Raw genomic sequence first — 21,621 nt, 5'->3', positions numbered from 1 at the left:
TGCTTGCACCTCATAAGTTCCATGGACTTAAGCTGAACTGCAGCGAGGAACTGACACTGTCTCAGCCAGAGCTGAGCCAGGAAAGCCCAAGATCCTCAGAATCCAAACTCTCATCCCAGTGTATCAGTATAATTCGGGGACACAAGGAAACTTCAGCCCACTCTTAGAGCTTTCCAGTGGTTCAGTAAAAAAGAATGCCTCTAACGTCCACAAACCCCTGTATGCTACATTGCATTGTCATTTCTTATAATGCTGAGTTGAATGTTATCTACTGAGAACTTTTGGCTCAAATTTTAGATGTCAGGAAGTAGGTGCAAGGAGGGTAAGATACAGACTTCAGGACTGGTGGCCATTGATAGCCTTATCCAGTGTGTAGAAGAGACGTGACTTTTGACATCAGACCTGTTTGCAATAAATTAATGACCAGGTATCACAGAATTTTTCTTTTTTTAAAGGGGAAATACTAGGAAACTCGGGCCTAGTTCTCACTGGGGTTGTGCCACTTCAGAATGTGTATGGGTGGCACAGTGACTCACATGATCGAACGTTACTCAATAAGAAAATCCCTCCAAACTAAATGTCAATGTTTCTGGTTGGAGAATTATTCACTCAAGTATGTTCTTATCTGTACTCCAGAGTGGCAATGTCCAGATAACTCATTGAGAAATCAGCCTTAAGAAAAGTAATCCAAACCAAGTAATCTACTCAGCATATTAACTGTTGCACGATTGGACAAAGATTTATTTAAAGGGACAAGTAACAGATAATTTTGTTTTGGACACAAAATCATTACAGGAGGAAAGAGGGTGATTCATGGGCTGTAACAGGCAGCCACAGAATGCCAAAGGCAGAGTTTTGTGGTTTATTTGCATCTATCCATTTGGGATCGAATCTGTATTCCTTAGCCAAGAGTAGACTGCTAGAGAGCCTGGGAGGGTTTTTTTGTCGTTTCTTTTTTTCTTTTTCTTTTTAACCTTATAACTTTGTGCAAGAGGCCAAGCGATACTCATCACCAGGTAAGGAAAGGGCTGTACTTCAGTTCACTGGGTTTGACGTACAATTTGCTCATAAACAGCAGGGAACACACCGCAACTGTACTTTGCCATTTCCCAAATGATGAAAAGAGCCCACCTGCTGGGTGCAAATACTCCCATTCTTTTCTGTGCCTGGAGAAAGAGAATAAATTGAAAATAGGACATGAACAGCTGGAAAAGAACCAGAAAACAAAGCACACTTTTATTTTTAAGGCCACAGGAGCACAGTTTAAAAGCACCTTCCAAAATTAAACTGCACGCACATGGAGGTTTTTTTGTTTTTTTAATGGAAATGTATCCCATGAAGGATCCTTTTTTCTTTTCTTTTCCATATTTATTTTTACAGTTCCTAATACTTGATTTGGGCCTTGTCTTTAAAACATGAATGCTGTTGCAAAGCATCTGTTTCTGCAGGAGACCCTGTGATACAGATTTCCTAATTTCTGTCTGCACTTCTTAATACAGGCATGGGGAACCTCAGACCCAAAGGTCTAATGTGACTCTCCTGGCCTCTCAGCCTTGCCCACAGAACTCTCCTCAGACCACACACCCTTCCCTGCCACACACCTCTCAACTTCTACATTGCACTCCTTTTGAGTGTTTTTGCCTGGCTAGAATGTATTGTGATAATTTGGGGGGCACCCCCCTTGTTGTTGGCATCCGTCTGTCTTGGGAGACAATGGAGGATGAAGTCAAACTGTTGTGGATGAAGTCAAACTGTTGGAAAGTTGCATCGCCTGCTGTGGCTGTACCCACCAATATGGGAGAGATGTTTCGTTGCAGTTGGGGCAGATGAAGGTGTCTGGTTGTGCACCATGGTGTTTCTCTCTGTGCTCCTCCTCTCTGTGCTCCTCCCAGCAAGGAATCTTGTGCTGGCTTATTTAGACCAGCCTGGCTAGTTAAGAGCAAAGATGTTAACAGATCAAGCTGCTGATTGCTGGTCTTTAATGCATCAAAGGAAGGGTCTCAGGTCTGTGAAAGATGGGTTGCCAAGGTGATGGCAAGGGAGCAGGCTGTGCTCACAGGAAAAATATGTCTCTAAAAGCCTAGCCTTGTGATATGAGATGGATGGAGAGGAGTTGCTTAGGTGAGAGGTGTGCTGCGAAGAGAAAGGAGAACAAAGACAGAATCATTTTGGCAGGCTGGCTGAAGGGAAGCTAGGAGGGATGCCTTGGATTCTAGTGCTGCACTGCTGTGGGGAAGAAGCCACCATTGAGATGGCCACACTGTAAGATCTGGACTCCCTCCCTCCAAATTCAGGTGTAAATATGTGAATAAATCAAAGGAACACAGGCTCCTGGAACCCCCTGGAATATTGCTACCACTCTGCAGAGATTGGGGTGGTGTCCAACCTGTGTAACAGTATCTTGGAACTCTGATAATGCTTCTTGCTTGCCTAGATGAGGAGGATAGAAAGGGAGGTGTGAGCAAATTAAAATGTGTTTCTCCACCCACTTTTGCTTCTGGCTCCTCCCACTTCTGGTATGTGGACCCTGGAAGGCTGCCTAGAAGGAAATCCTCAGGCTGAAAAGGACCCTTCACTTAATGGATTAAGCCAGGATGTGATGGGAGTCCCGTTTCTCAGACTCTCCAGCAGCAATGGAGGACTGCTGTGACATTCCAGGTGACCCCTTACAAGGCCCTGGGCATCATATATTACTGAGTAAGTTTCCTAGTGTGTCCACTGAGTTCAGGCTTCCCCTAATTCATCCTTAATAAACTGCTTCCACCACCTATGAAGGCCTCCCTAATGCTTTCATGTAGAACGCTTAGAAAAAGCTATACCTTTTTCTGAAAAGCCACAGAGAAAAGCAATGGGGAAACTACGCTGATTACAAGATGAGCCTGGGGAACTCTTCCATAACTCATGCTGAGTTTCTTTTTTAAACCTCTCCCTCCTCTTCTTTCTTACTTCATTCATTTCTTCCTTTCTGCCCCATTCCTATGAAAATCACTTCCCTCTAGCATTTCTGCTCTTCCTTATTATTATTTTTTAAAAAAAACTTGTCTTTTCCTTCAACCTTTTTACTACACTACAATAATTATTGACATTAGATTCAGTTTAACTTAAGTTACAAAAAGTGGTAAATGTTTCTAAATTATACGTATAGAAACACAAAGTTGGCTTGCGGGTTGGTTCACCTGCTGGAAAAGAAATGAACAAAGTGTTTGGGAATGCTTCCTCCCAAGGTGAGGGGTGTGACCTAGCTAAGCCTGGCAGGAGAGCTTACTCTGTAACCTCTTCATGCATTAATTAGAGTTAAACATGTTGGTTATATGAGACTGATTTATCCCACAAGTGCGTTCAGGATGATAAACTAGTGTTTCTCACAAGGATGGCTGGAAGCTGGCCACATTCTTTTGGTAGGTTCTGCTGTTTCCCAATATACTGTTGCTCAGCTGTCTTAATAGAATGGACCCATTTACTAGAATGAGTCACACATTCATTTTTAATGCTCTGCTTTCCTTGGTGGCAACAGAGTTGCCTCCTGGTGCTCTGCAATCTTCATCTGCCACAAGAACTGCTTATTAAGAATGGAAAGTGCAGTCCATGTTTCATAGAGATATACTAGACTGCAAGGATATTGCAGATTATAAGCATGTTCTTTTTTATATTAAAAAAAACCCCAAACACACTTGGATTTGCTAGCTTACAATGGAATGTTTTGCTTTCTCCAGGCTTATTGTCCTTTCACCTGTAATGGCACATCCTTGTAGTGATGATCTTTGGTGAAAATCCCCCTTGAGTTTGCCCTAAACTTCCCTTGGTAATTTTTAACAGGTGGTTTCCCACAAGGAGAGCTTCAGCCCTGTAGGTTTTATAGTCAACTTCCTAATTTAGCAAAGAGACAATAAGAGATTGTAAAGCTGACAGCATCTGGCCTAAAGAAGGTTCTTTTGCCCGGTTCATTTGATGAGCAGGTGACAGCCAGCCAGCCAAGCTTCTCTCTTTGCTATGCTGAACCACTGCAGGAGAGGCTATGCTCAGCTGGCAAGCAGATTAATCTTTTTATTAGCGAATGTTTTGATGACAAAGCAAAGTACAGGCACTGAAGCAGAACAGACCATTCCTGTGGAAACTGGGTGCAAGAAGAGGGTGTTTTAACAAGTAATTGTGAGGACTAGCATATAGCAAGGCATGTGAGTCCTTTCCAGAGAAGGTTGGAGTCCAGTTAAGGACTGTCAAAGGGCCATGAGAGTGTCTTGCCCTGAAGCAATACTTGTCTGGAGTTTGGGGCTTGGCAAATGAATGCTAATAGTTCAGCAATTTGTTCCATGGCTAGAAAATGAAATGGACAAACAGCAGACCTCCGAGCTGAGGATGTTGCAGTCTAGGTGTCTATGAAAGACACCTAGATTCCAGCTTGAGTTGGACTGAAAAACAAACATGGAAAGCTAAATTGGGGCTCTGTGAACATTTTATGGTGTTGGCTGTGGGAGCAGTGGGCATCGGCTGTCTGTTAGCAGGTTTAAACTGTTCCTCCATCTATACTCAGACCGTATATTTGTAAATAAGCTCAACTACAAAATGGAAACCACTCCTGGGTCAAGTGGAACTTTTCAACTCTTGGAGAAGTGGGGCGAGCTTAACAGTATTATTACTTATTAACGGTGGGCATTAGTGTCATATCTGAGAGCAGTAGATAAAACTCGTCCGCCAGAAATAAGCACTGTTACAATATTAAAATGGGACCTTGCTCTCAAGATTGCATGCCAAGGTTAAAAAGACCCCACATACAGGCTGGAATGAAGCAGGCTGTGGTGCTATGCTATTATTCATTGCTAGGCGGGAAGTAGGTTTATCTCTCCAGAGTCCTTGGTAGGGATGTCACCTTTTAGCGGTGTCCTGCTTTTACAAATGAGTTAGATCAGGCAGCTTGGAAATGGGAGTGTGATTGCGCAGCAGCTGCTGTGTCTCTTCAGCATGGCAAAACCAATCCAGATTGGTGCTGTTTACATGTAGGCAAGCCAACGCAACACAGAGGTTAATGAATTATTGAGCACCTCTCTTAAATTGGCTGGGGCATAATTAACTTTACTCTTTAAAGTGCTGGGTCCAGGGGGGAAGCTCGCAATGTGCAGGAAAAAGGGGGGGGGTGTCATTTTTCACAACACTATGTGGCAGATTGAGAAGCAGGAGTGGGAAAACAAAGATAAACTGAGTGAGATAACCTCGTTGTAGATACACTTGAAGAATAACTGCAGGTAGGGATGGAAGTAAGGAAAACTAAAAGCTACAATCTTCATTCATCTCCCACTCTCACACACAAACACACCCCAACTGAGTCCCATATTACAACCTGTTTACTTTGTTTCAGGACATTCAATGGGTGCCATTTTGTCTGATATCATCTATAATGTTCTTCCCCTTCCATTTGTATAGTCCCGTTCTGTGTCCATTCTTGGTCACTCTACATCAGTGATGGCCAAACTTGGCCCTCCAGCTGTTTTGGGACCACAATTCCCATCATCCCTGACAACTTGTCCTGTTAGCTGGGGGTGATGGGAGTTGTAGTCCCAAAACAGCTGGAGGGCCAAGTTTGGCCATCACTTCTCTACAGTGACCAAGGGAAGCTTGGGAACTGGCCTTTCTGTAGAAGCTGACTGCTTAACAACTACCCAATGGGTGAAATTGATCCTGCTACTGTCTGTCTCATAACCTGCCTCACTGGGTTGTTGTGCTGATAAAGGGGAGGGAATGGACCACATGTGTCACCCTGAGGACCTCAGAGGAAAAGAATGGCTCAGTGAAATAGTGAACTCAGAAAAGTCTATCTGAATTGATCCTCAGCCTTAAGAAAGCTTTTGGCACCTGATCACTATACCAACACCAGACATTAAAACAACAAGTCTATTTGTTAGATTACTTTAGAATGATAAGGTGAGATAGGTTCTTAAAGCAAACAAACTGACCAACCCTATTAAAAATAGAAACTACATAATTTCAGTACAGAAACAGGTAAAAAACAGAAAACAAGCAACAAATAACAAACACAAAATAGCAGATAAAATGCCACATGTAATTATTTATGTAGTACATATTTCCCGCGCCCTCCTCTTTCTAGGCAAGATTATCCTCTTAGTTCGGAAACATCAAAGAAACAAATCATCTGAAACAAATCACTGAAGCATGTTCAGAAATTTCTGACTCCCTCTCCATTCCACACACACACAAACTGTGTTATTTGTGCTGCAACCTTCCTTATACCTGTGTGGTGACAATCAGTAATGTAACCCTATGGCCAAGGAGAAGAGAGCACCTTTTAGGCATTTGAGTTAAGCCGTCTTTACTGACCCAGAAAACGATGCCTGGGTTACTTGTTGCAAACAAAAGATGTGCAAGCTGATAGAAAGAAGAGGGTTGTGGTGGTTTTTCTTTAGCTAGATGAAATGCCACTTTGAGTTACTCTGCTACCCAAAGCTCTTATTTTATTGTTGGCTGATGCTGGTAATTCTTCTCTGTGCTGCTTGTCTTTTGTGTTTGTCCTTTGATCTCCACCAGCTCTCTTGTGGCTCTCGCTGTTTAGTCTTGATGCACACAACACACAAAACATTTGCTTGCTTCATTTTCTTGGGGTTTTTTGTTTTGTTTTGTTTTGCTCCTTTGTGACAGTTGGCATTCATATTCTCTTCCTGTATGGTATTTGCTGTTTCTCTCATGTGTTATCCTGGCGGAGTTCGCAGATGATAAGCCCACATGAGGCTATCTCTTTAGTCACTACCAAAGTTTAGTCAGAGTTGGCTGAGCTTTTTTTGCCCAATGGCTGCTGGTCAACCCTCGGGGGGGGTCACATGCCAGTGATGGATGTGGTCATCCTACACTCTAGGTACCTCGGGTTAAGAACTGAATTCGTTCTGGAGATCCATTCTTAACCTGAAACTGTTCTTAACCTGAGGTACCACTTTAGCTAATGGGGCCTCCCGCTGCCACTGTGCAATTTCTGTTCTCATCCTGAAGCAAAGTTCTTAACCTGAGGTACTATTTCTGGGTTAGCGGAGTCTGTAACCTGAAGCGTCTGTAACCCAAGGTACCACTAAATATTACCCATCCTTTTTGCCTGATGTGATTCAAGGCAGCTTGCATACACACACACACACACACACACACCTCAGCTGATTCGAGCTGGTTCGCTTGTATGCTTACCTTTCAGCCTTGTGCAGTGGTGTAGTGTGGGCTGTCAGTGCCTGGGGCCACACGGAGGGGTGGGTGGGAAGGAGGGAAACGGATAGAGTATGCATGCTCATTCAACTGCCTAACTGTGTCACCCAAGACATTGCAACCGCAGAGATGAGAAAAGAAGAGTCATTCCGTTGTCTGGAGAGGTCTTGTCCTAGTTCACATGGAGAAGCTGTTTTCAACGAAGCCCAGCACGCAGCTGAATTGAGGCAGCACCAAGTGTTGCAATGTTGCACCCAGGGCAACCACCCCTGTGACACAGAAACACAAACACCCATGCTACACCACTGGTCTTGTGGACAGCTCTTTTGTGATTGACATCATACCTTGGCATTACTTCCAGGTCTATGTTCTTAATGGGAAGCAACTTTGAAATCTCTTGTGATGAGCCAATGTTCATCCAATCACTGTCGACTGACAAGGAGGCATTACAAAATGTGCCAATCTAGTGGCCTCTACTTTAAGCTGGTTTCTTCCTAATGTAAAGGTAGTGGATCAGGGACTCAGTACATGGTCCGTGGTAAATGCCTAAATGAATTTTTCTTTGGCTGTTGCTCATTTAAATGTGCAAATTTTTCCTCCCTTAAAAGAAAAACCTCTTCACTTTTTTATAATCTGCTCCAAAAACTTCCCCGACCCCTCTGCTTCTCCTCTCTCTCTCAGGCATTGGCTGATCCACTCTGATATAGCTGCACAGTTTATTTGCAGGCAGAAATATGGAAGCTCCTCTACCTGTCTTTGGCATGAATGAACAGGCATGCCTGGACAGCTCTAAGATGGATATCTGGCTGCTAAGGAGAGCTTCATGTTTAAATTGATGAGCCAGGTTGATGAGCAATTTCATGTTAAATTTAGCCACTTCATCATGTCCTGTGTCTCACAGGCTTTTAACTCACACCTTTTGGAACAGTTTCAAAGTCTTTCAATGAAAACAGACAGGTTATGTGTGTTGCTTGTGTATGTGATGAGTCTGAGAGCCAATTGCTTTCCAATTTTATAAGGGCCATGTGAAGATAAAAGCATCAAAACCGATAAAAGCTACTGAAATGAGTTGAACTGAAACAGTGCTCCGTCTGTACATAACTATCGAAGTGTTTTCCATACATTTATTTCAGTATATCTTTGCCTACTTGAAGCCTGCATTTCCCAGACGCAGATATCAATTTAGCAATAGGAAGGACACCCACACAGCATTATCCTCCAAAGTGCTCGAAATACCCTCATTTAAATTAGCAGGAGGTGATCTGCAGACTTGAGGCGGCAGCAGCGATCAATTGCATTGATGAGCCTTCTTCCTGCAAGATGCGTTGGTAATTGGGAGGAAAACACATGTTAGGAGTTTGCTGGAGATAAGTCTCAAAGCTAAAGCAAGTCTCACTTATCTCTTGAACATGTGTTACCACAGCTGCTCATTTAAAACTGGCATAGAGTTTAATATTTAGGGCAGATGGGATTGGGGGGGGCAGGAATTGTTGGCACTGGACTTGTTTGCACTATTCTTACTGGGCAAGGATTCATTATTTCCCCTCCCCATCATATTTTGGATAATTAGGACAAGACATACCATTTTGGAGGCTTTCAGGGACTTCCTAGCCAAGTGCCAGCAGGGAGGCAAGAAATGGCCTTTTCCCAAGGACCTATTTCTTATCATGTATGTGTTCTTGAAGGACAGTGGGCTAGCCACAAAATTTATATTTGCTCTAAATAATAATCGTAATTATAATCATAATACCCCACCCATCTGGCTGGGTTTCCCCATCCACTCCCATTATATTGTCTTTGAATCTGTGCACCCCAGCAAAATAATATGTTTTTAATGCACATACAATTGCTTGTGCACATGCTGCTCAAAGAAAATATCTGAGTTGCCCGTTCACAAATTTCTGACTCCCTGTGAGGGAAATAAGAATCTCTCAACATCTCTTAACCCCCTACATGCATATAATTTATTTTTTAAAAAAAAGAAAGCAGGGATTGGTAGAGGAAAGGGAGCTGGCACAGTCATAGGTCATGATCCAAAAGGCTGCATAGCAAGCCCTCCATGAACGATGTGGCTTCTGAGTCTCCTCCCAACAGATCCCTCATCTGCTTGACAAGCCATTTTTAAAGCTCAGAACTTTCCTCCCACACTCCTCTTTTAGCATCTCCTCAGGGCATATCTATGCTAAAGAGCCAATCTGCATATTCAGAATGAGGTGGTGGGTAGAGTGATGTGGTAGAATTCTGGACTGTACCACTTCAGACTGCAGGTGAGTGTGGGTGGGTGTCATGTTTTGGAATGCTTTTGGTTGGGGGAGGGGGGAAACATGCTAAACGTCTCTCCATGATGTAACTACTTTGCCACATTGGGGTCAGTATTTTTATTTGGAAAGGTTTAGCATAGACCCATAGTGATTTTTTTTTTATTTTTTAATGTGAACAAGGATTCAAAAAGAATAACCCCTCTACTGAGGTGGTATAGTCTAGAATGCTCCCATGTCAGTAGGGATGGAGGAGAAAATCAATTTGGTTTCTGTTTAAAGGCAAACCTACCTAATTCATTTCTGAAACATTCCAGGAAGCAAAAACAGCCATCCTTCAAATTACCTGAATTTTGCAATGCAGTTCACCACCCAAGTAACATGTACAAAAATGCGAGTGCTAGGATCAAGTATGCCTAAAAATGTTTACATTAGTGAAACTAACATACAAAAAAAATGCATTATGTTACAGAAAATTATTGGGCAAAATTGCATTCAGATATGTATCAGGAGAAATTTGTACCAAGTTGCTGGTGAATTTTCATGAGGGTTGTTTTAAAATTTCACAAACGTGTGTGGAAATGTGCAGAACTGAAGACTGGAAAAATTAGAAATGGATAAAAAGCATAAGTCACATATGTAACCATCCCTGCATGTTAGTCTTGCACCTCGTTCTGTATAATGGGTACGACAGCTAGTGAAGCAGCGGTTTCTTCTCCTGGCAACTGTATTTCTTTGAGATGGATATGAACCTGTAACATAATTCTCAATATCCTTGCCAAAACTTCCATTCTCAGATTGGAGAGAGGGACATCCATCTCCGCCCCCCACTCCACCTCTTTCCCCCTTTTCTTCCTAATGTCTCAACAAATGAAACTGATTTGTAAAAATGTTACATGGGGTGGGGAATGTGAGAGAGAGACATTGCACACACTTTTGTAAATCAAGAAAATCATAAATAAATAAATAAATAGAATGGGGGGGGCAGTAGGAGAAAACTATTACATTAGCATAACAACCCTATGGCCCTGGAAGGGTTTTGAAGGTTTCTTCTCTTAAAAAAAAATATTTTTGTTGATTTCCAAAAAATATAATAGAGCAACCTTGAGTATACATGCATAGCAGAATCCACCCGCAGACAAAAATGATAGAATTCCTGATACAGAGTCAGACTAGATCGCAGCAAATGATCGAATTATAATAAAAGAGTTGTTCCTAGATTTGTATGATTATTATGGGTCAGTATAGCCCGTACATAGGGAAGCATGGATCTTGGGAGGGCCTGATAATTTTGAGTCCTAATTAATAAAGGGAAACATTTAAAACCGCACTTCCTAGCCAATCTTTATTCGCTTTGCCTCTCACCACCCGCCTGTGTTGTGTAAGATGTTTGGACAGGACTGTAACCCAGATATTATTGAACCATGACTACCATTATTGTGTACCATGTACCATTATTATACATGACTATCATTGTTTAGCAATGACCATCCGAGCTCCCACCAGTAAAAAAAAATAAACAAGGCAAGTTATTTATTCTTAACTGTCAGATTAAGGTCACTTTCCAGAGCTTGCAGTGCTAAGCAAAGGGCAAGCAACAGGAATTAGTCGGTAGTTTCCCCAAGACAGTGTGAGGGTGTGTGAGGGAGCGGCTCACACATAAGGAAGTCTCTCTAAATTGCTGTCACCTCCTTCATCAGGAACTCCAGGCTGGCATGTGTAAAGCAGAAGCTCATTATTTTGGGGGAAATCTGAACAAGCCAGATGAACGTCTCCTATAATAAGCTATTAGCATATTTGAGAGTTTCCAAATAAATTTAAAACACAAAACAGTGGCTGCTGAGAACCTGTTCTCCTTTAATTAACCTTCTGACCTGGATTTGCATTGCTTCTGCGTGCAGCACTAAGGAACAGGAAAAGCGTCCTGGGAACGCAGCTTCGCTCTATGCTTATGCAAGTGCTATTAAAGGTTTTAAAAGGAACTCAGTTCATTGCAAATTTACCAGGGCATGTTTCCCTTGGTGAGGAAGATAAATCAAATAGCTACCTTTTCGGAAGGGGGGGAAAATCCATCCAATTTATAATTTTATTTTCTTTGGGGTGCTGAGCACTTAGACCAGGCTTCCTCAAACTCGGCCCTCCAGTTGTTTTTGGCCTACAACTCCCATGATCCCTAGCTAGCAGGACCAGTGGTCAGGGATGATGGGAATTGCAGTCTCAAAACATCTGGAGGGCCGAGGTTGAGGAAGCCTGACTTAGACTCATAGAAGACTTACACAGAAGCATGCAGAAGATTTATGTGGAACTACTAAAGGGATGGTATTATTCAGAGTAGACCCACTGAAACGACAGGCTCTAACTTAGTTGTGCTCATTAATTTCAACGAGCCCACACTGAGTAAAACTTAGTTGAATACCACCCAAGCTATCCAAGCAACGTTTAGTCAGGCAAATTACATGTGTGAAAGAGTTGTGTTGGGATGTCTAAATGTCAGATCAGATCTGCAACAGAAATGAAAACCAGCTTCATATTTTGTCAGTACAGGACATTGCAAAGGGGCTGTTGTTGGGATAGAGATAGAAACCTCTAAAAGCAAGTTTCCTAGCACGCTTTACAGAATAACAGTTCTTAGGATTGTTTTGAGGAAGCCAGTGTTGTTTTGCATAATACTAAAACTGCTATTCATAATCCATCCTCGAGAAGCTTAATATGTCACACAAGGGGAGTTATCTCATTTTCACAGCAACCATGCGAGGTAGGTTGGGCTGGCAGATAGTGACTGGCCCAAGGTCTCCCAATGCTTTTCATGGATACCGCTCAACTGCCCTAATTAAATTGGGACATCCTGTTTGGGGGCCCTGTACTCTCACATGAAAGCATGGCACTCAAAAACATGTGAGAGCACAGGGCCCCAAACACATGTGTACTTTCACACGGGTCACATGACTTGCTTGGGAACACAGCTCAGAAGACATGCATCACAGTTTTTGGCCTGGACTTGCTGAAGGGTATGTTCACTGCCAGTACTGAACTAAATGGGACAAGGCCGTGTCCTACGGTCTGGTCATGACATCTGTCCACCACTCCATTGGGAAATCGATAGAATTAGAGGATATCCAAGTGTTCTTTTGTCGGAAATATTGTGGCACTGCCCATTTGGAAAGCAACATTATGAACAGAGCTCTTGCTCAACAGCTAAGGGCAAAAACTTAAATGAGATTTGCATAGACGATTAACCACCTTTCCCTTCCATTGCTCACCCTCCAGGATGAAGATGCTGCTCGCGACAGCCGGTTTAACTTCGGCGGCTATGGGATGGGTCACTGCCTCCAGGTGAAAGATGGCGCTGCCATCAAAGCCACACCTCCCAACCCGCCCCCGCCCCCACCGCCAAAGGATTCCGATTCCATCAAAAAGAGGTTTGTGGACCGTGCCAAAAGGATCGACACCATATCCCGAGCGGCGTTCCCGCTGGCCTTTCTCATCTTCAATATATTTTACTGGATTACGTACAAAATTATACGTCACGAGGATATACACAAAGATTAGAAACGTTTCTGTCTGAGCTGGGACCTTCTAGCCAAAGTGACTCTCTTGTAAATAAAGAGTGAAATGTCTTTCCTGTCATTAACTGAGGGTTTTGTTTTCTGTGGTACTAAAGAGAAAGGGCGGGGTTAGAAGAGGAAGAAAAACAGAAAGGAAAGTTTCGGTAACAATTGCACAAAATGAGATACTGTGAGATCACCAAACGAGGATTTGCCCTGATTTCCTCCTCTTGCTACGTGGTCCTTCCAGACTCTTGCCAAGATCAAGCAAACCTAAATGGGGCCATTTTCCCTCTCTCCAACCCCCCCCCCAGTGTCTCTAAGCTATATTTAAGAAATACTTTAAAGCATCTACCATGGGACTGTCTGTAATGGCTGCACTGCAATGAGTTTAAAGAGGACCAAACTTTTTTCAGGGTAACGCTGCCTTTCTATATGAAACAAGTCTAAGCTACATTCCATTAATGTCTGTAGTTAATGATTTGCCCAGAAGTCCCTTTGTGGATTGTAAATTATTTCTACTAACAGGGCATGGGGGGGTGTCAAGGGGGACGATTTATACTTTAATATCCTTGTGGGTGTGCATTTTAATATTCCTGCTTTCCTAGAACTGTAGTTTTTGAGGTCCAACTTGTGTAGGGTGTGGTTAATTTCATAGTGTCCACTTGTAGAAACAACCTGAGAAATGGCTGGTTTTATCTTGGTTCCAAGACAGTGCACTTATTTCATTTCATTTCATTTCTGCCTGGTTATTACTTTATTTTTTATTATTGATGACATTCAGCATAAGGTGCCAAAACTGTAATTTGACCTATCGTATTTCCCTGTATCACACTGTTGATTAAGAATTTGTTTCCTGGCCTAGCTCAGTTTAGCATTGACTTTCTATTGCTGCTCTCATTGTAGCTGCGAGTTGATAGCTCTGTAGGTAAACACGACTCGTTTACAGACCTCTAATTTATATCTTTACTATAAAAAAGAAAGAAAGAAAAAAGTGGCTATCATTTTAAATATCATTGACTTATCTGAAGAATTTTAAAAACTGTACTGTGATTTTCATAACCTGTTAACCTTTTGGTGCCAGAGCTATGTGGTCCAAATCCTTGCTATGTGTTCTAAAGTAGAAATAAAAAGTAAACGAAAACCAAACAAAAAAATGAGGTATTTTTGCTTACATGGGCTGCAGGAGTGAAACCTGGAAGATTTTTTTATTTTAATCTTGTTTTTTAAGTTGCATTTCAATCAACTTGCTTTTATTATCGTTGTTAGCTGCCCTGACCCCGGTCTTGGCTGGGGAGGGCGGGGTATAAAGGACATTTATTATTATTATTATTATTATTATTATTATTATTATTATTATTACTATTATTATTATTATTATATTTTTATTTTTAAAAGCTTTGCTATTTCCCATTTTCTGCAAAAGGGTTTACTGCAAAAAAAAAATAAAATGTATTATTGATTGCGGGGGGCATATTTTCCTTTTATGGCTGCTAGTTCTTGTTGCAAGAAAAAACCCAACCCACAATTATGGTTGCTTCCAGATGACCTATTTTATTGAGAAGTAATTCTGACTTGTTTGCACAGAGTTTATGAAGACACTCTATGCTGTCCACTGTTTACTGAGCATTCATCTTTATTTGTTTGTAGAGAAGTTATATGGTTCCCTGCAAATCAGTTGCTATCCCACACTTTCTAGGGCATTTTACCATCACTTTCCTTGCTGAAAAAAGTATTTTTGTTTGCTTTTTGAATTACATTTGTTGCACAATACTGCCAAAGTTTATTAAAGCAGCCCTGTTTAGGGAAGTTTTTAATATTTAATGCTGTATTGTTTTTAACACTTGATTGGAAGGCTCCCAGAGTGGCTGGAGAAACTCAGCCAGATGGGCGGGGTATAAATAATAAATTATTATTATTATAAATCCATTTAAATTAGGCAAATCTACATTTCCAAGTATGTGACTGAATTGCTCCTGCAATTTAGTGATCATCTGAAAGCTACCTTGGGGCAGAGGGAGTAAGGCCACTTCTAGGCTGTTGCTATTTTGAGGGATGATTAAATCACACACCAACAAATTAAGGTTGCAGAATTAAAGTGGATTTGTTGCTCTTGCAACAAACCGATTTAAAAATAATAATCCAACTCTTTGCTGTAAGGAAGGTGACAGGAATATGCACTGGAAATTGTGTTGTAACATTTGCTTGACAGAACATCATGTAATTTCCCTGCAAACAAATGAGAACGAATGCTCAATAAGCAGCAGACATCCTATTACCTCCACATAAACTTTCTGCAAACATGTCAGAATAAATGCTTAATAAGGAGGGTGTGTCTGGAAGCTACCCAAGTCTCTGGGAATCCCAGGTAAGTGCATATATATGGGTTTTATACTGATGAAATTGCCAGAGAAGATTCACAAAGAATTAGAATTATAAAAAAAAGAAAGAATTAGAATTATAGCTGTTTAAAATCTTTTATTTCCTGAAAGATCCTCCATTATTACAAAGCAAGGATCAGCAAGGATTCTCTTTAGTACTACTTGTATTTTTTGTTCAATATTTATTAACATCTTGTTTCCATGCTCTTACCTTATAAGCTACCATTGCCATCTGTTACAAGAAATGAAATGAATTATCAGCCAAATCACAACAATGCTTTCATTTCAAAGGAAATTCCTTCATTAATCTTAAGCATTCTTTTCCCCCCCTCCCCCACTTGGTCAATTAATAGTTAATTTTTAGTTAATGCATCTATTTATCAAATCGTTTTAACAGAACCATGTTAACCATTCTTTTGTGATGTCTGTCTCCAAATAGAAGCACGGAGATTGAGCAAGAATTATGTAGTGCCGTGTGGTTCTTTCCCCCAAAAAGGTGTAGAGAATGCCTGAAACTAGCACCAGAGGTCAAAATGGCTGAGCACCTGCCAAGGTGCCACCTCACAGAAAAGATCCCACCACTGAGAGCATCTGAGTCCCGCTGCTTTTTCTCCCTGTTGTTTATTGTTTGGCCCAGAAGGGATTGTGGAAGTGAATAGCAATGGCAGAAATGACAATGAGCGACAGCTGCCCTCTGCTTCAAGTGTTGGCAGATGCTAGGCTTGTGCAATCTACTTTATTTATATCTTCTTCTTCTTTTGTTACTATAATCCCAAGGTCCACTAATGGGAAACAGGTGAAAAACATTGACTCTGGAGGCAGAACATATTGGAAGAATTCAGGACAAGGTGCCTATGATCCCAAAAGTAGCAAACGATGTTGCCGGATGATAAAACTTACCATTCCTGACCATTTGTTGTGCTTGCTTGGGCTGATGGGAGATGGAGTCTGACAACAGATGCCAAGCCTTTGTTTTCTCTCAAACAATTTTTGTTTCAGGAGAAAGTACTCTGTCACTGGGCTGCAGCCCTTCCCCTTCCTTTCTCTGGCAGAACTTGTGCTATTCAGGGCTTCAGAATAGGCAGAAATTCAACAGGGCAGGAGTTGTTCACTCTGGAAAATGCTAGCTCTGCTTTACATTTGCCCAGAGTCTTGTTATCAGCTGAAAAGGGAAATGTTAAGGGGAAGTCAGCTCCTTGGAGGCAACAAAACAGTACAAGTGCACCTGACAGAATTGACCTTAAGAAGGAAGGAGGGGGAAAAACAACCTCACAAACCAATGGCTACTCAGTCAGCAGCAGAGTACTCTCACAGAAAACTTTAGTGCTCCAACAAATGTGAACAGCAAAGTGAATGTCCTGCTATCAGCAGCTATCAAGGTCTCTCAGAGAAAGCGTCCGGAGTGAAGACTCAACCTATTACCAGAATACCAGAAAACAGCAACCAAATTGAAGCAGATATTGAAGCATCTATGCTAATGCTCTGTATTCTAAGGAACACAGAGATAGAATCAAAGAGGAATGAGATTTTGATCTGTCTCATAGGTATCTCCTTAATTTATTAAATCTGATAGGAAAAGGATAGAGCTGAATAATCCAATTTCCTCTCTCCAAAAATTCTGCCTGACTTGTTGGCATTCATAGTAAATAAATATTTATTTCCTTTTCTAAACAAAATAGATATGGTTTTGACAACATAAAGCAAAAATAAAGCAGTATTCAGTGATCCTGAGAACACAAGCCTGCTTCTATAACTGTAGTGCCTCTGCTAGACCCTTTTGGGAATCTAAAGATTAGTCACGACACAAGGCATTGCATGCTGATGACCTCTTGCTTTGGACAGGACTTAAAATGTGTTTATCGCATCATTCCAAAAAATAAAATTTTCCAATGTAAACACTGACAATGGGAGTTATGTTAAAAAGTCATTTCTCCTTTGAACTTTGGAAATGGTATTCATGGACTTGATTCGTAGCATGTGATTTCATTCACTTAGATCAAAATGCTGTGGAAAGGCGAGTTGGTTTCTTTAAGCCAATTTTCCTCCTGCACACAAGAGGCACAAGATCCCTGCCACAGCTTTTGCAACATGATTCAATTTCAGTGAGATTGTCCCTACCCTTCATCACGAAAGCAGGTCAAGTTTGTGAAGGCAAGCCTTGAGGCAGATCACACCTCCAACACCTTTCCCTTAATGCAACCAAGCCGAGCTGTTTAGCAATCCATCTGTAGCCTCGCTCATTTATGCTGACCATGCTTTTGACAGGGCTGCTTGGCTGCATGTCTGATGACAGCAGTTCAGCAGAGTTGGAGCGCTCCCCCATCATTTATAAAGTCGGGCGGGGAATGTATAGAAGCCGCTGCATGTATCAATAGTAATGGATGGCGTTGTGTTAAAGGCCTTTCATCTGGAAGAGACAAATACAGAGCGATGGTCTAGCAACAGGTAATCCATCATGTGAAGGCCACTGGAATCAGTCTGCATGTGATAATTACAACGTGTGTCTGTAGGGACAGCTCTGGGCAGTCTTGAGTCTACCAGGTTCTTTTCTTTAGGGGGAAAAAGGTGGAGAGGGAATGAGCACAGAGGAACTACAAGGGCTTTTTTCAAGTGATGCAGTTATGCACACTATATGAGCAGGAGAAATGAGCCTGAGAAGCAGGATTTGGAACGCTGGTTTACAGAGGTGTCATCTGGCAAACGATGGAGAGGGAAGGCAGGCCTGGTTGTGGCGCACAGATGATAAAGACAGAATTTCAGTAATGAGACAAACACTGGATATTTGGGATAAACAGGACTACAGCTGCACAAGTGGACCGATGAAACTTATGGTTAAAGACAAAAAAAATACTTCAGGAAAACATTCAGTCATGGTAAGTGATAACAGTCTCCCAAAGCTGTGAGGCAAAATGCCTGTACACTATATAGAAAATATAAAATAAGAAAATAAGGCATAATATTTTGATAATTTTAATTTGTGGAATGTTGACATTTATTGGGGGAATTCTTTGTGTTATCAGTTACAATTCTCAAAGTGTGTTAACAGTCAATCCCTCTTCCCAGGGAATTCTGGGAATTGTAACTCTGTGAGGGGAATAAGGGTCTCCTAACAACTCTCAGCACCTTTAACAAACAACACTTCCCAGGATTCCCACTCATGAATCTATCTGAACCTTATTGATTAGACTCTTCTCTCTCCTTTCCCTCTTTTTATGTGATGCTCCAAATAAGGGTGAACAAATCTGTCAATTTTTGGTTTTCTCAGCTTCTCATTTTCACCCATGTTAAAATCAGTTATCCTCCTTTCTGACAGATGATAGATAGATAGATAGATAGATAGATAGATAGATAGATAGATGATAGATAGATAAGAGAGAGAGAGAGAGAGAGAGAGAGAGATTCCTTATGGAAATTTATCAGCATTTTAGTGTGGGTTTCCCTTAATCAACACATTTTAGTATTATCTTAAGCACGGAACATATTTGTTGCTGTTGCTATCAATTATGCCAATGGTGGTTCATAACAGGTGGTAGATGTGGAAGCTCAGGCTTGATGACCTGCATCTGCACTAAAAGAGAGCCAAAATTGTCTCTGGCCTCTTCAGGAACCTCAGCTTTTGCATCTGGAGTCCATCAGGCCCACACCCAAAATATATACATTTTTGAAAGGAATTGTCCCTAAAAGAATGCATTTTGTATGTTACTATCACTAATATATTCATTTATTTCCACACTTATATCTGCAAAAAAAATTGTACACACTACTTGGCTGGAGAATTTTGCATTGCAAAATTCAGAAAAGTGTGAATTTTGAACGATTGCTGTATTTTGGTTCAGATACTGTTTCAGAAAGTGCAATTTTCTAAGTTTGCCTTTAAATCCCCCCTCATCCCAACTCCAGATTAGTATTCTAGCACGTGAGAGGGCAGTATGTTTCTCCTTTACCCCATCCGACCTCGGTCTTTGATATGCAAGGTCAAGCAAGGTACTGAATAGTGATAGCCAAAGCAAATAAAATGCAAATAAACCAAAAGCTCAAGCAGGAAATGAAACAGAACAGTCAGGAAAGAAATCCATATCCTTTTTCTCACCCCCCTCCCAATTGAGCTAAAACATTTTAGAATAATGGATGTCTTTTTTAAAAAAATACCATTCCAGTAAAGACTGTTAAGCACAATGACCTTTACACGGCAATGGCAAGCATTACTGGGACTGCCTAGCATTTGATCAAATGGAAGAAACTTTTGGCTAATGTAATATGAGTGAGAGAATCTGATTACCAAAGATGAAGACGTCTCAAGGGAAAGAAAAAAAGAGAGGATGCCATGTCCAGTATATGGGCTCCTCCCAAACAACTTTTTTTTATTGAGCTTTCATCCTGATTTACTTCCACAAAGCTCATGCGGAGGTTAGACTATGTCTGATTTGCTTGTTTGGTAGTTGTATGTCTTCCCATTAATATTCGCTATTATAATATTCATAATATTCAACCCACACTTTTCAGTTCATTTCCCCACATAGCAGCATCAAAAGAGCCCAGTTCTTATTTTTAGAAGGGGGTAGGGGTTTGTTGCACCAGGCCAGCGTTGACAGAGCACTTTAATCTCCCTTAATTCTGCAAACTTACATTGCTTGTATATCCTTGAATCTCTCTGGCAAAATGCTGCCTCAAGGCGGCTTAGGATCAAAAGGAGAGTGTTGAGCAAGGGCTTGAATCAGCGACCTTTTTATTTTTTTGAAAGCTGTTGTGCCACAATCTGAGACTTGCTAAACAGGTACTGTGCCAGGCACAGGAATCCTGAATGGAGAAGGCTGCCACTGTGTGGTTAAGAATGCAGAGGGTGAAATCGCTGCGCTTTTTAACATCGCAAGCAGGAGTTGTGCATAGTCTCTTTCTCGTGGGAGAAAAATAAGAAAAGACAGCTCTTGCATCACTAAATCCTTCTCCTAATCAAATTAACCCTTATGTAAGCAGAATTAACACACCGTCCCCATGAGGAGCAGATAAACCCACACGATTGTTCAAGGCTGCTGCTGCAAACAGTAGAGCCAGATTCCCTCCGTAATAATCGGGAGCATAGGCTGTGATCCCACGTTCAGTTATGTGCATATAACATATGTCGAAACTAATGGGATTTACATCTATGGAACAGAGCATAACATTTCTTGTCAAATGATTTGTTTCCTGCTACAAGGAACAGACTGGAAAAACTGTCCCTCTGCTTATATGTTGAACCCAAGAGATTCCTAAATATTTTGTGGCATATCCCTGCCTGATTACCAGCTTCATCAGGAAGCAACATTAATATTTAAATGTCACATTTTGCTGCCTCATTTTAGTGCCAAAATTATTAATCCTGCCACAGTTTCAGTCTTGACATTTTTTCAGATCCCTTGATGAATTTCAGATTTATAGTCGGCCCCTGTAATATCTCCTCAATCAATTTTGTCACAGTTCATTTCGTGTCTGGCAACACAATTGCATCATGTGGCTTGTTCTCATTATATTAGGGGTGAACTGGAAGTTTAGCTCTTCCTCACCCCTGCCCTTCCATCTTGGCTTTTAGTTCCATTTTTCTAGATGGTTTTTTGCCTTATTGAACGCCCTCCCATCAGATGTCAAGGAGAATAAGAACTACACAACTTTCAGAAGACATCTAAAGGCAGCCCTGTATCAGAAAGTTTTTGACGTTTGACATTTTATGTTTTTATATTCTGCTGGAAGCCGCCCAGAGTGGTTGGGCAAGCTTAGTCAGATGGGCAGGGTATAGATAATAAAATTATCATCATTCTTATTACTGATTAGAATGATGGTATATGCAAAATGAGGGCAGGGAGTATCTTCAACCAACTAAGTAGATAGGCCTCATCTGCACTACACATTTAAAGCAGTGTTCCTCTGCTTTAACCAGTCATGGCTTTCCGCAAATAATCAAGAAAAGTGTAGATAGCTGTTAGGACTGGACACCCCTATTCCATAGTCTCCAGCTGTCTCCCAAACGCCAGGACCAAGTGTTTCAGGAGGTTATACAGCACCCACTGGTTATCAAGCATTCCTTCTGATTTGTTTGCAGTGAGGTTGTACAGTGTCGTGTCACACAATCATTGTCCCACACTTTCCCCTGCATTTTTTATAAAGCTGGTTTATGAAATCTGCTTTCACAAGAGTTCCAAACACACTTTAATTGTTCAACCTGACTTTGCCAGTATGTGGTTAAACCCCACATACAAAATTGTGGCAGTC

The 21,621-nt window shown here is 41.4% G+C and overlaps 1 protein-coding gene and 1 long non-coding RNA gene across 13 annotated transcripts in view; one reads left to right on the top strand and one right to left on the bottom strand.

Moving 5' to 3' along the window:
- Window positions 1-14,199, top strand: part of GLRA2 (glycine receptor alpha 2) — a 111,067-nt gene extending 96,868 nt beyond the window's left edge. For 2 of the 12 annotated variants that reach the window (XM_081858725.1, XM_081858724.1), the window contains exon 10: window positions 12,720-14,192. In XM_081858725.1, coding sequence (XP_081714851.1) covers window positions 12,720-13,001 — 282 coding nt within the window. In that variant the 3' untranslated portion in view covers window positions 13,002-14,192. Of the gene's footprint in view, window positions 1-12,719 lie in introns of all 12 variants that reach the window. The other 10 variants (XM_081858730.1, XM_081858734.1, XM_081858723.1 and 7 more) reach the window with 10 other exon arrangements.
- On the bottom strand, window positions 8,305-16,534 carry LOC309340184. The gene is made up of 2 exons (XR_014155838.1): window positions 16,279-16,534; window positions 8,305-8,507 (listed from the first exon to the last, which is right to left on the bottom strand). It is a non-coding gene; the product is annotated as an uncharacterized lncRNA (long non-coding RNA).
- Between the last annotated feature and the right edge of the window lie 5,087 nt (window positions 16,535-21,621).

This window comes from Podarcis erhardii, assembly GCF_964252035.2.
Source record: "Podarcis erhardii genome assembly, chromosome: 4".
In the NCBI taxonomy this organism is placed as follows: Eukaryota; Metazoa; Chordata; class Lepidosauria; order Squamata; family Lacertidae; genus Podarcis; species Podarcis erhardii.
Note: the sequence above shows the minus strand (reverse complement) of the source record. Positions and strands in the feature narration are given on the sequence as shown.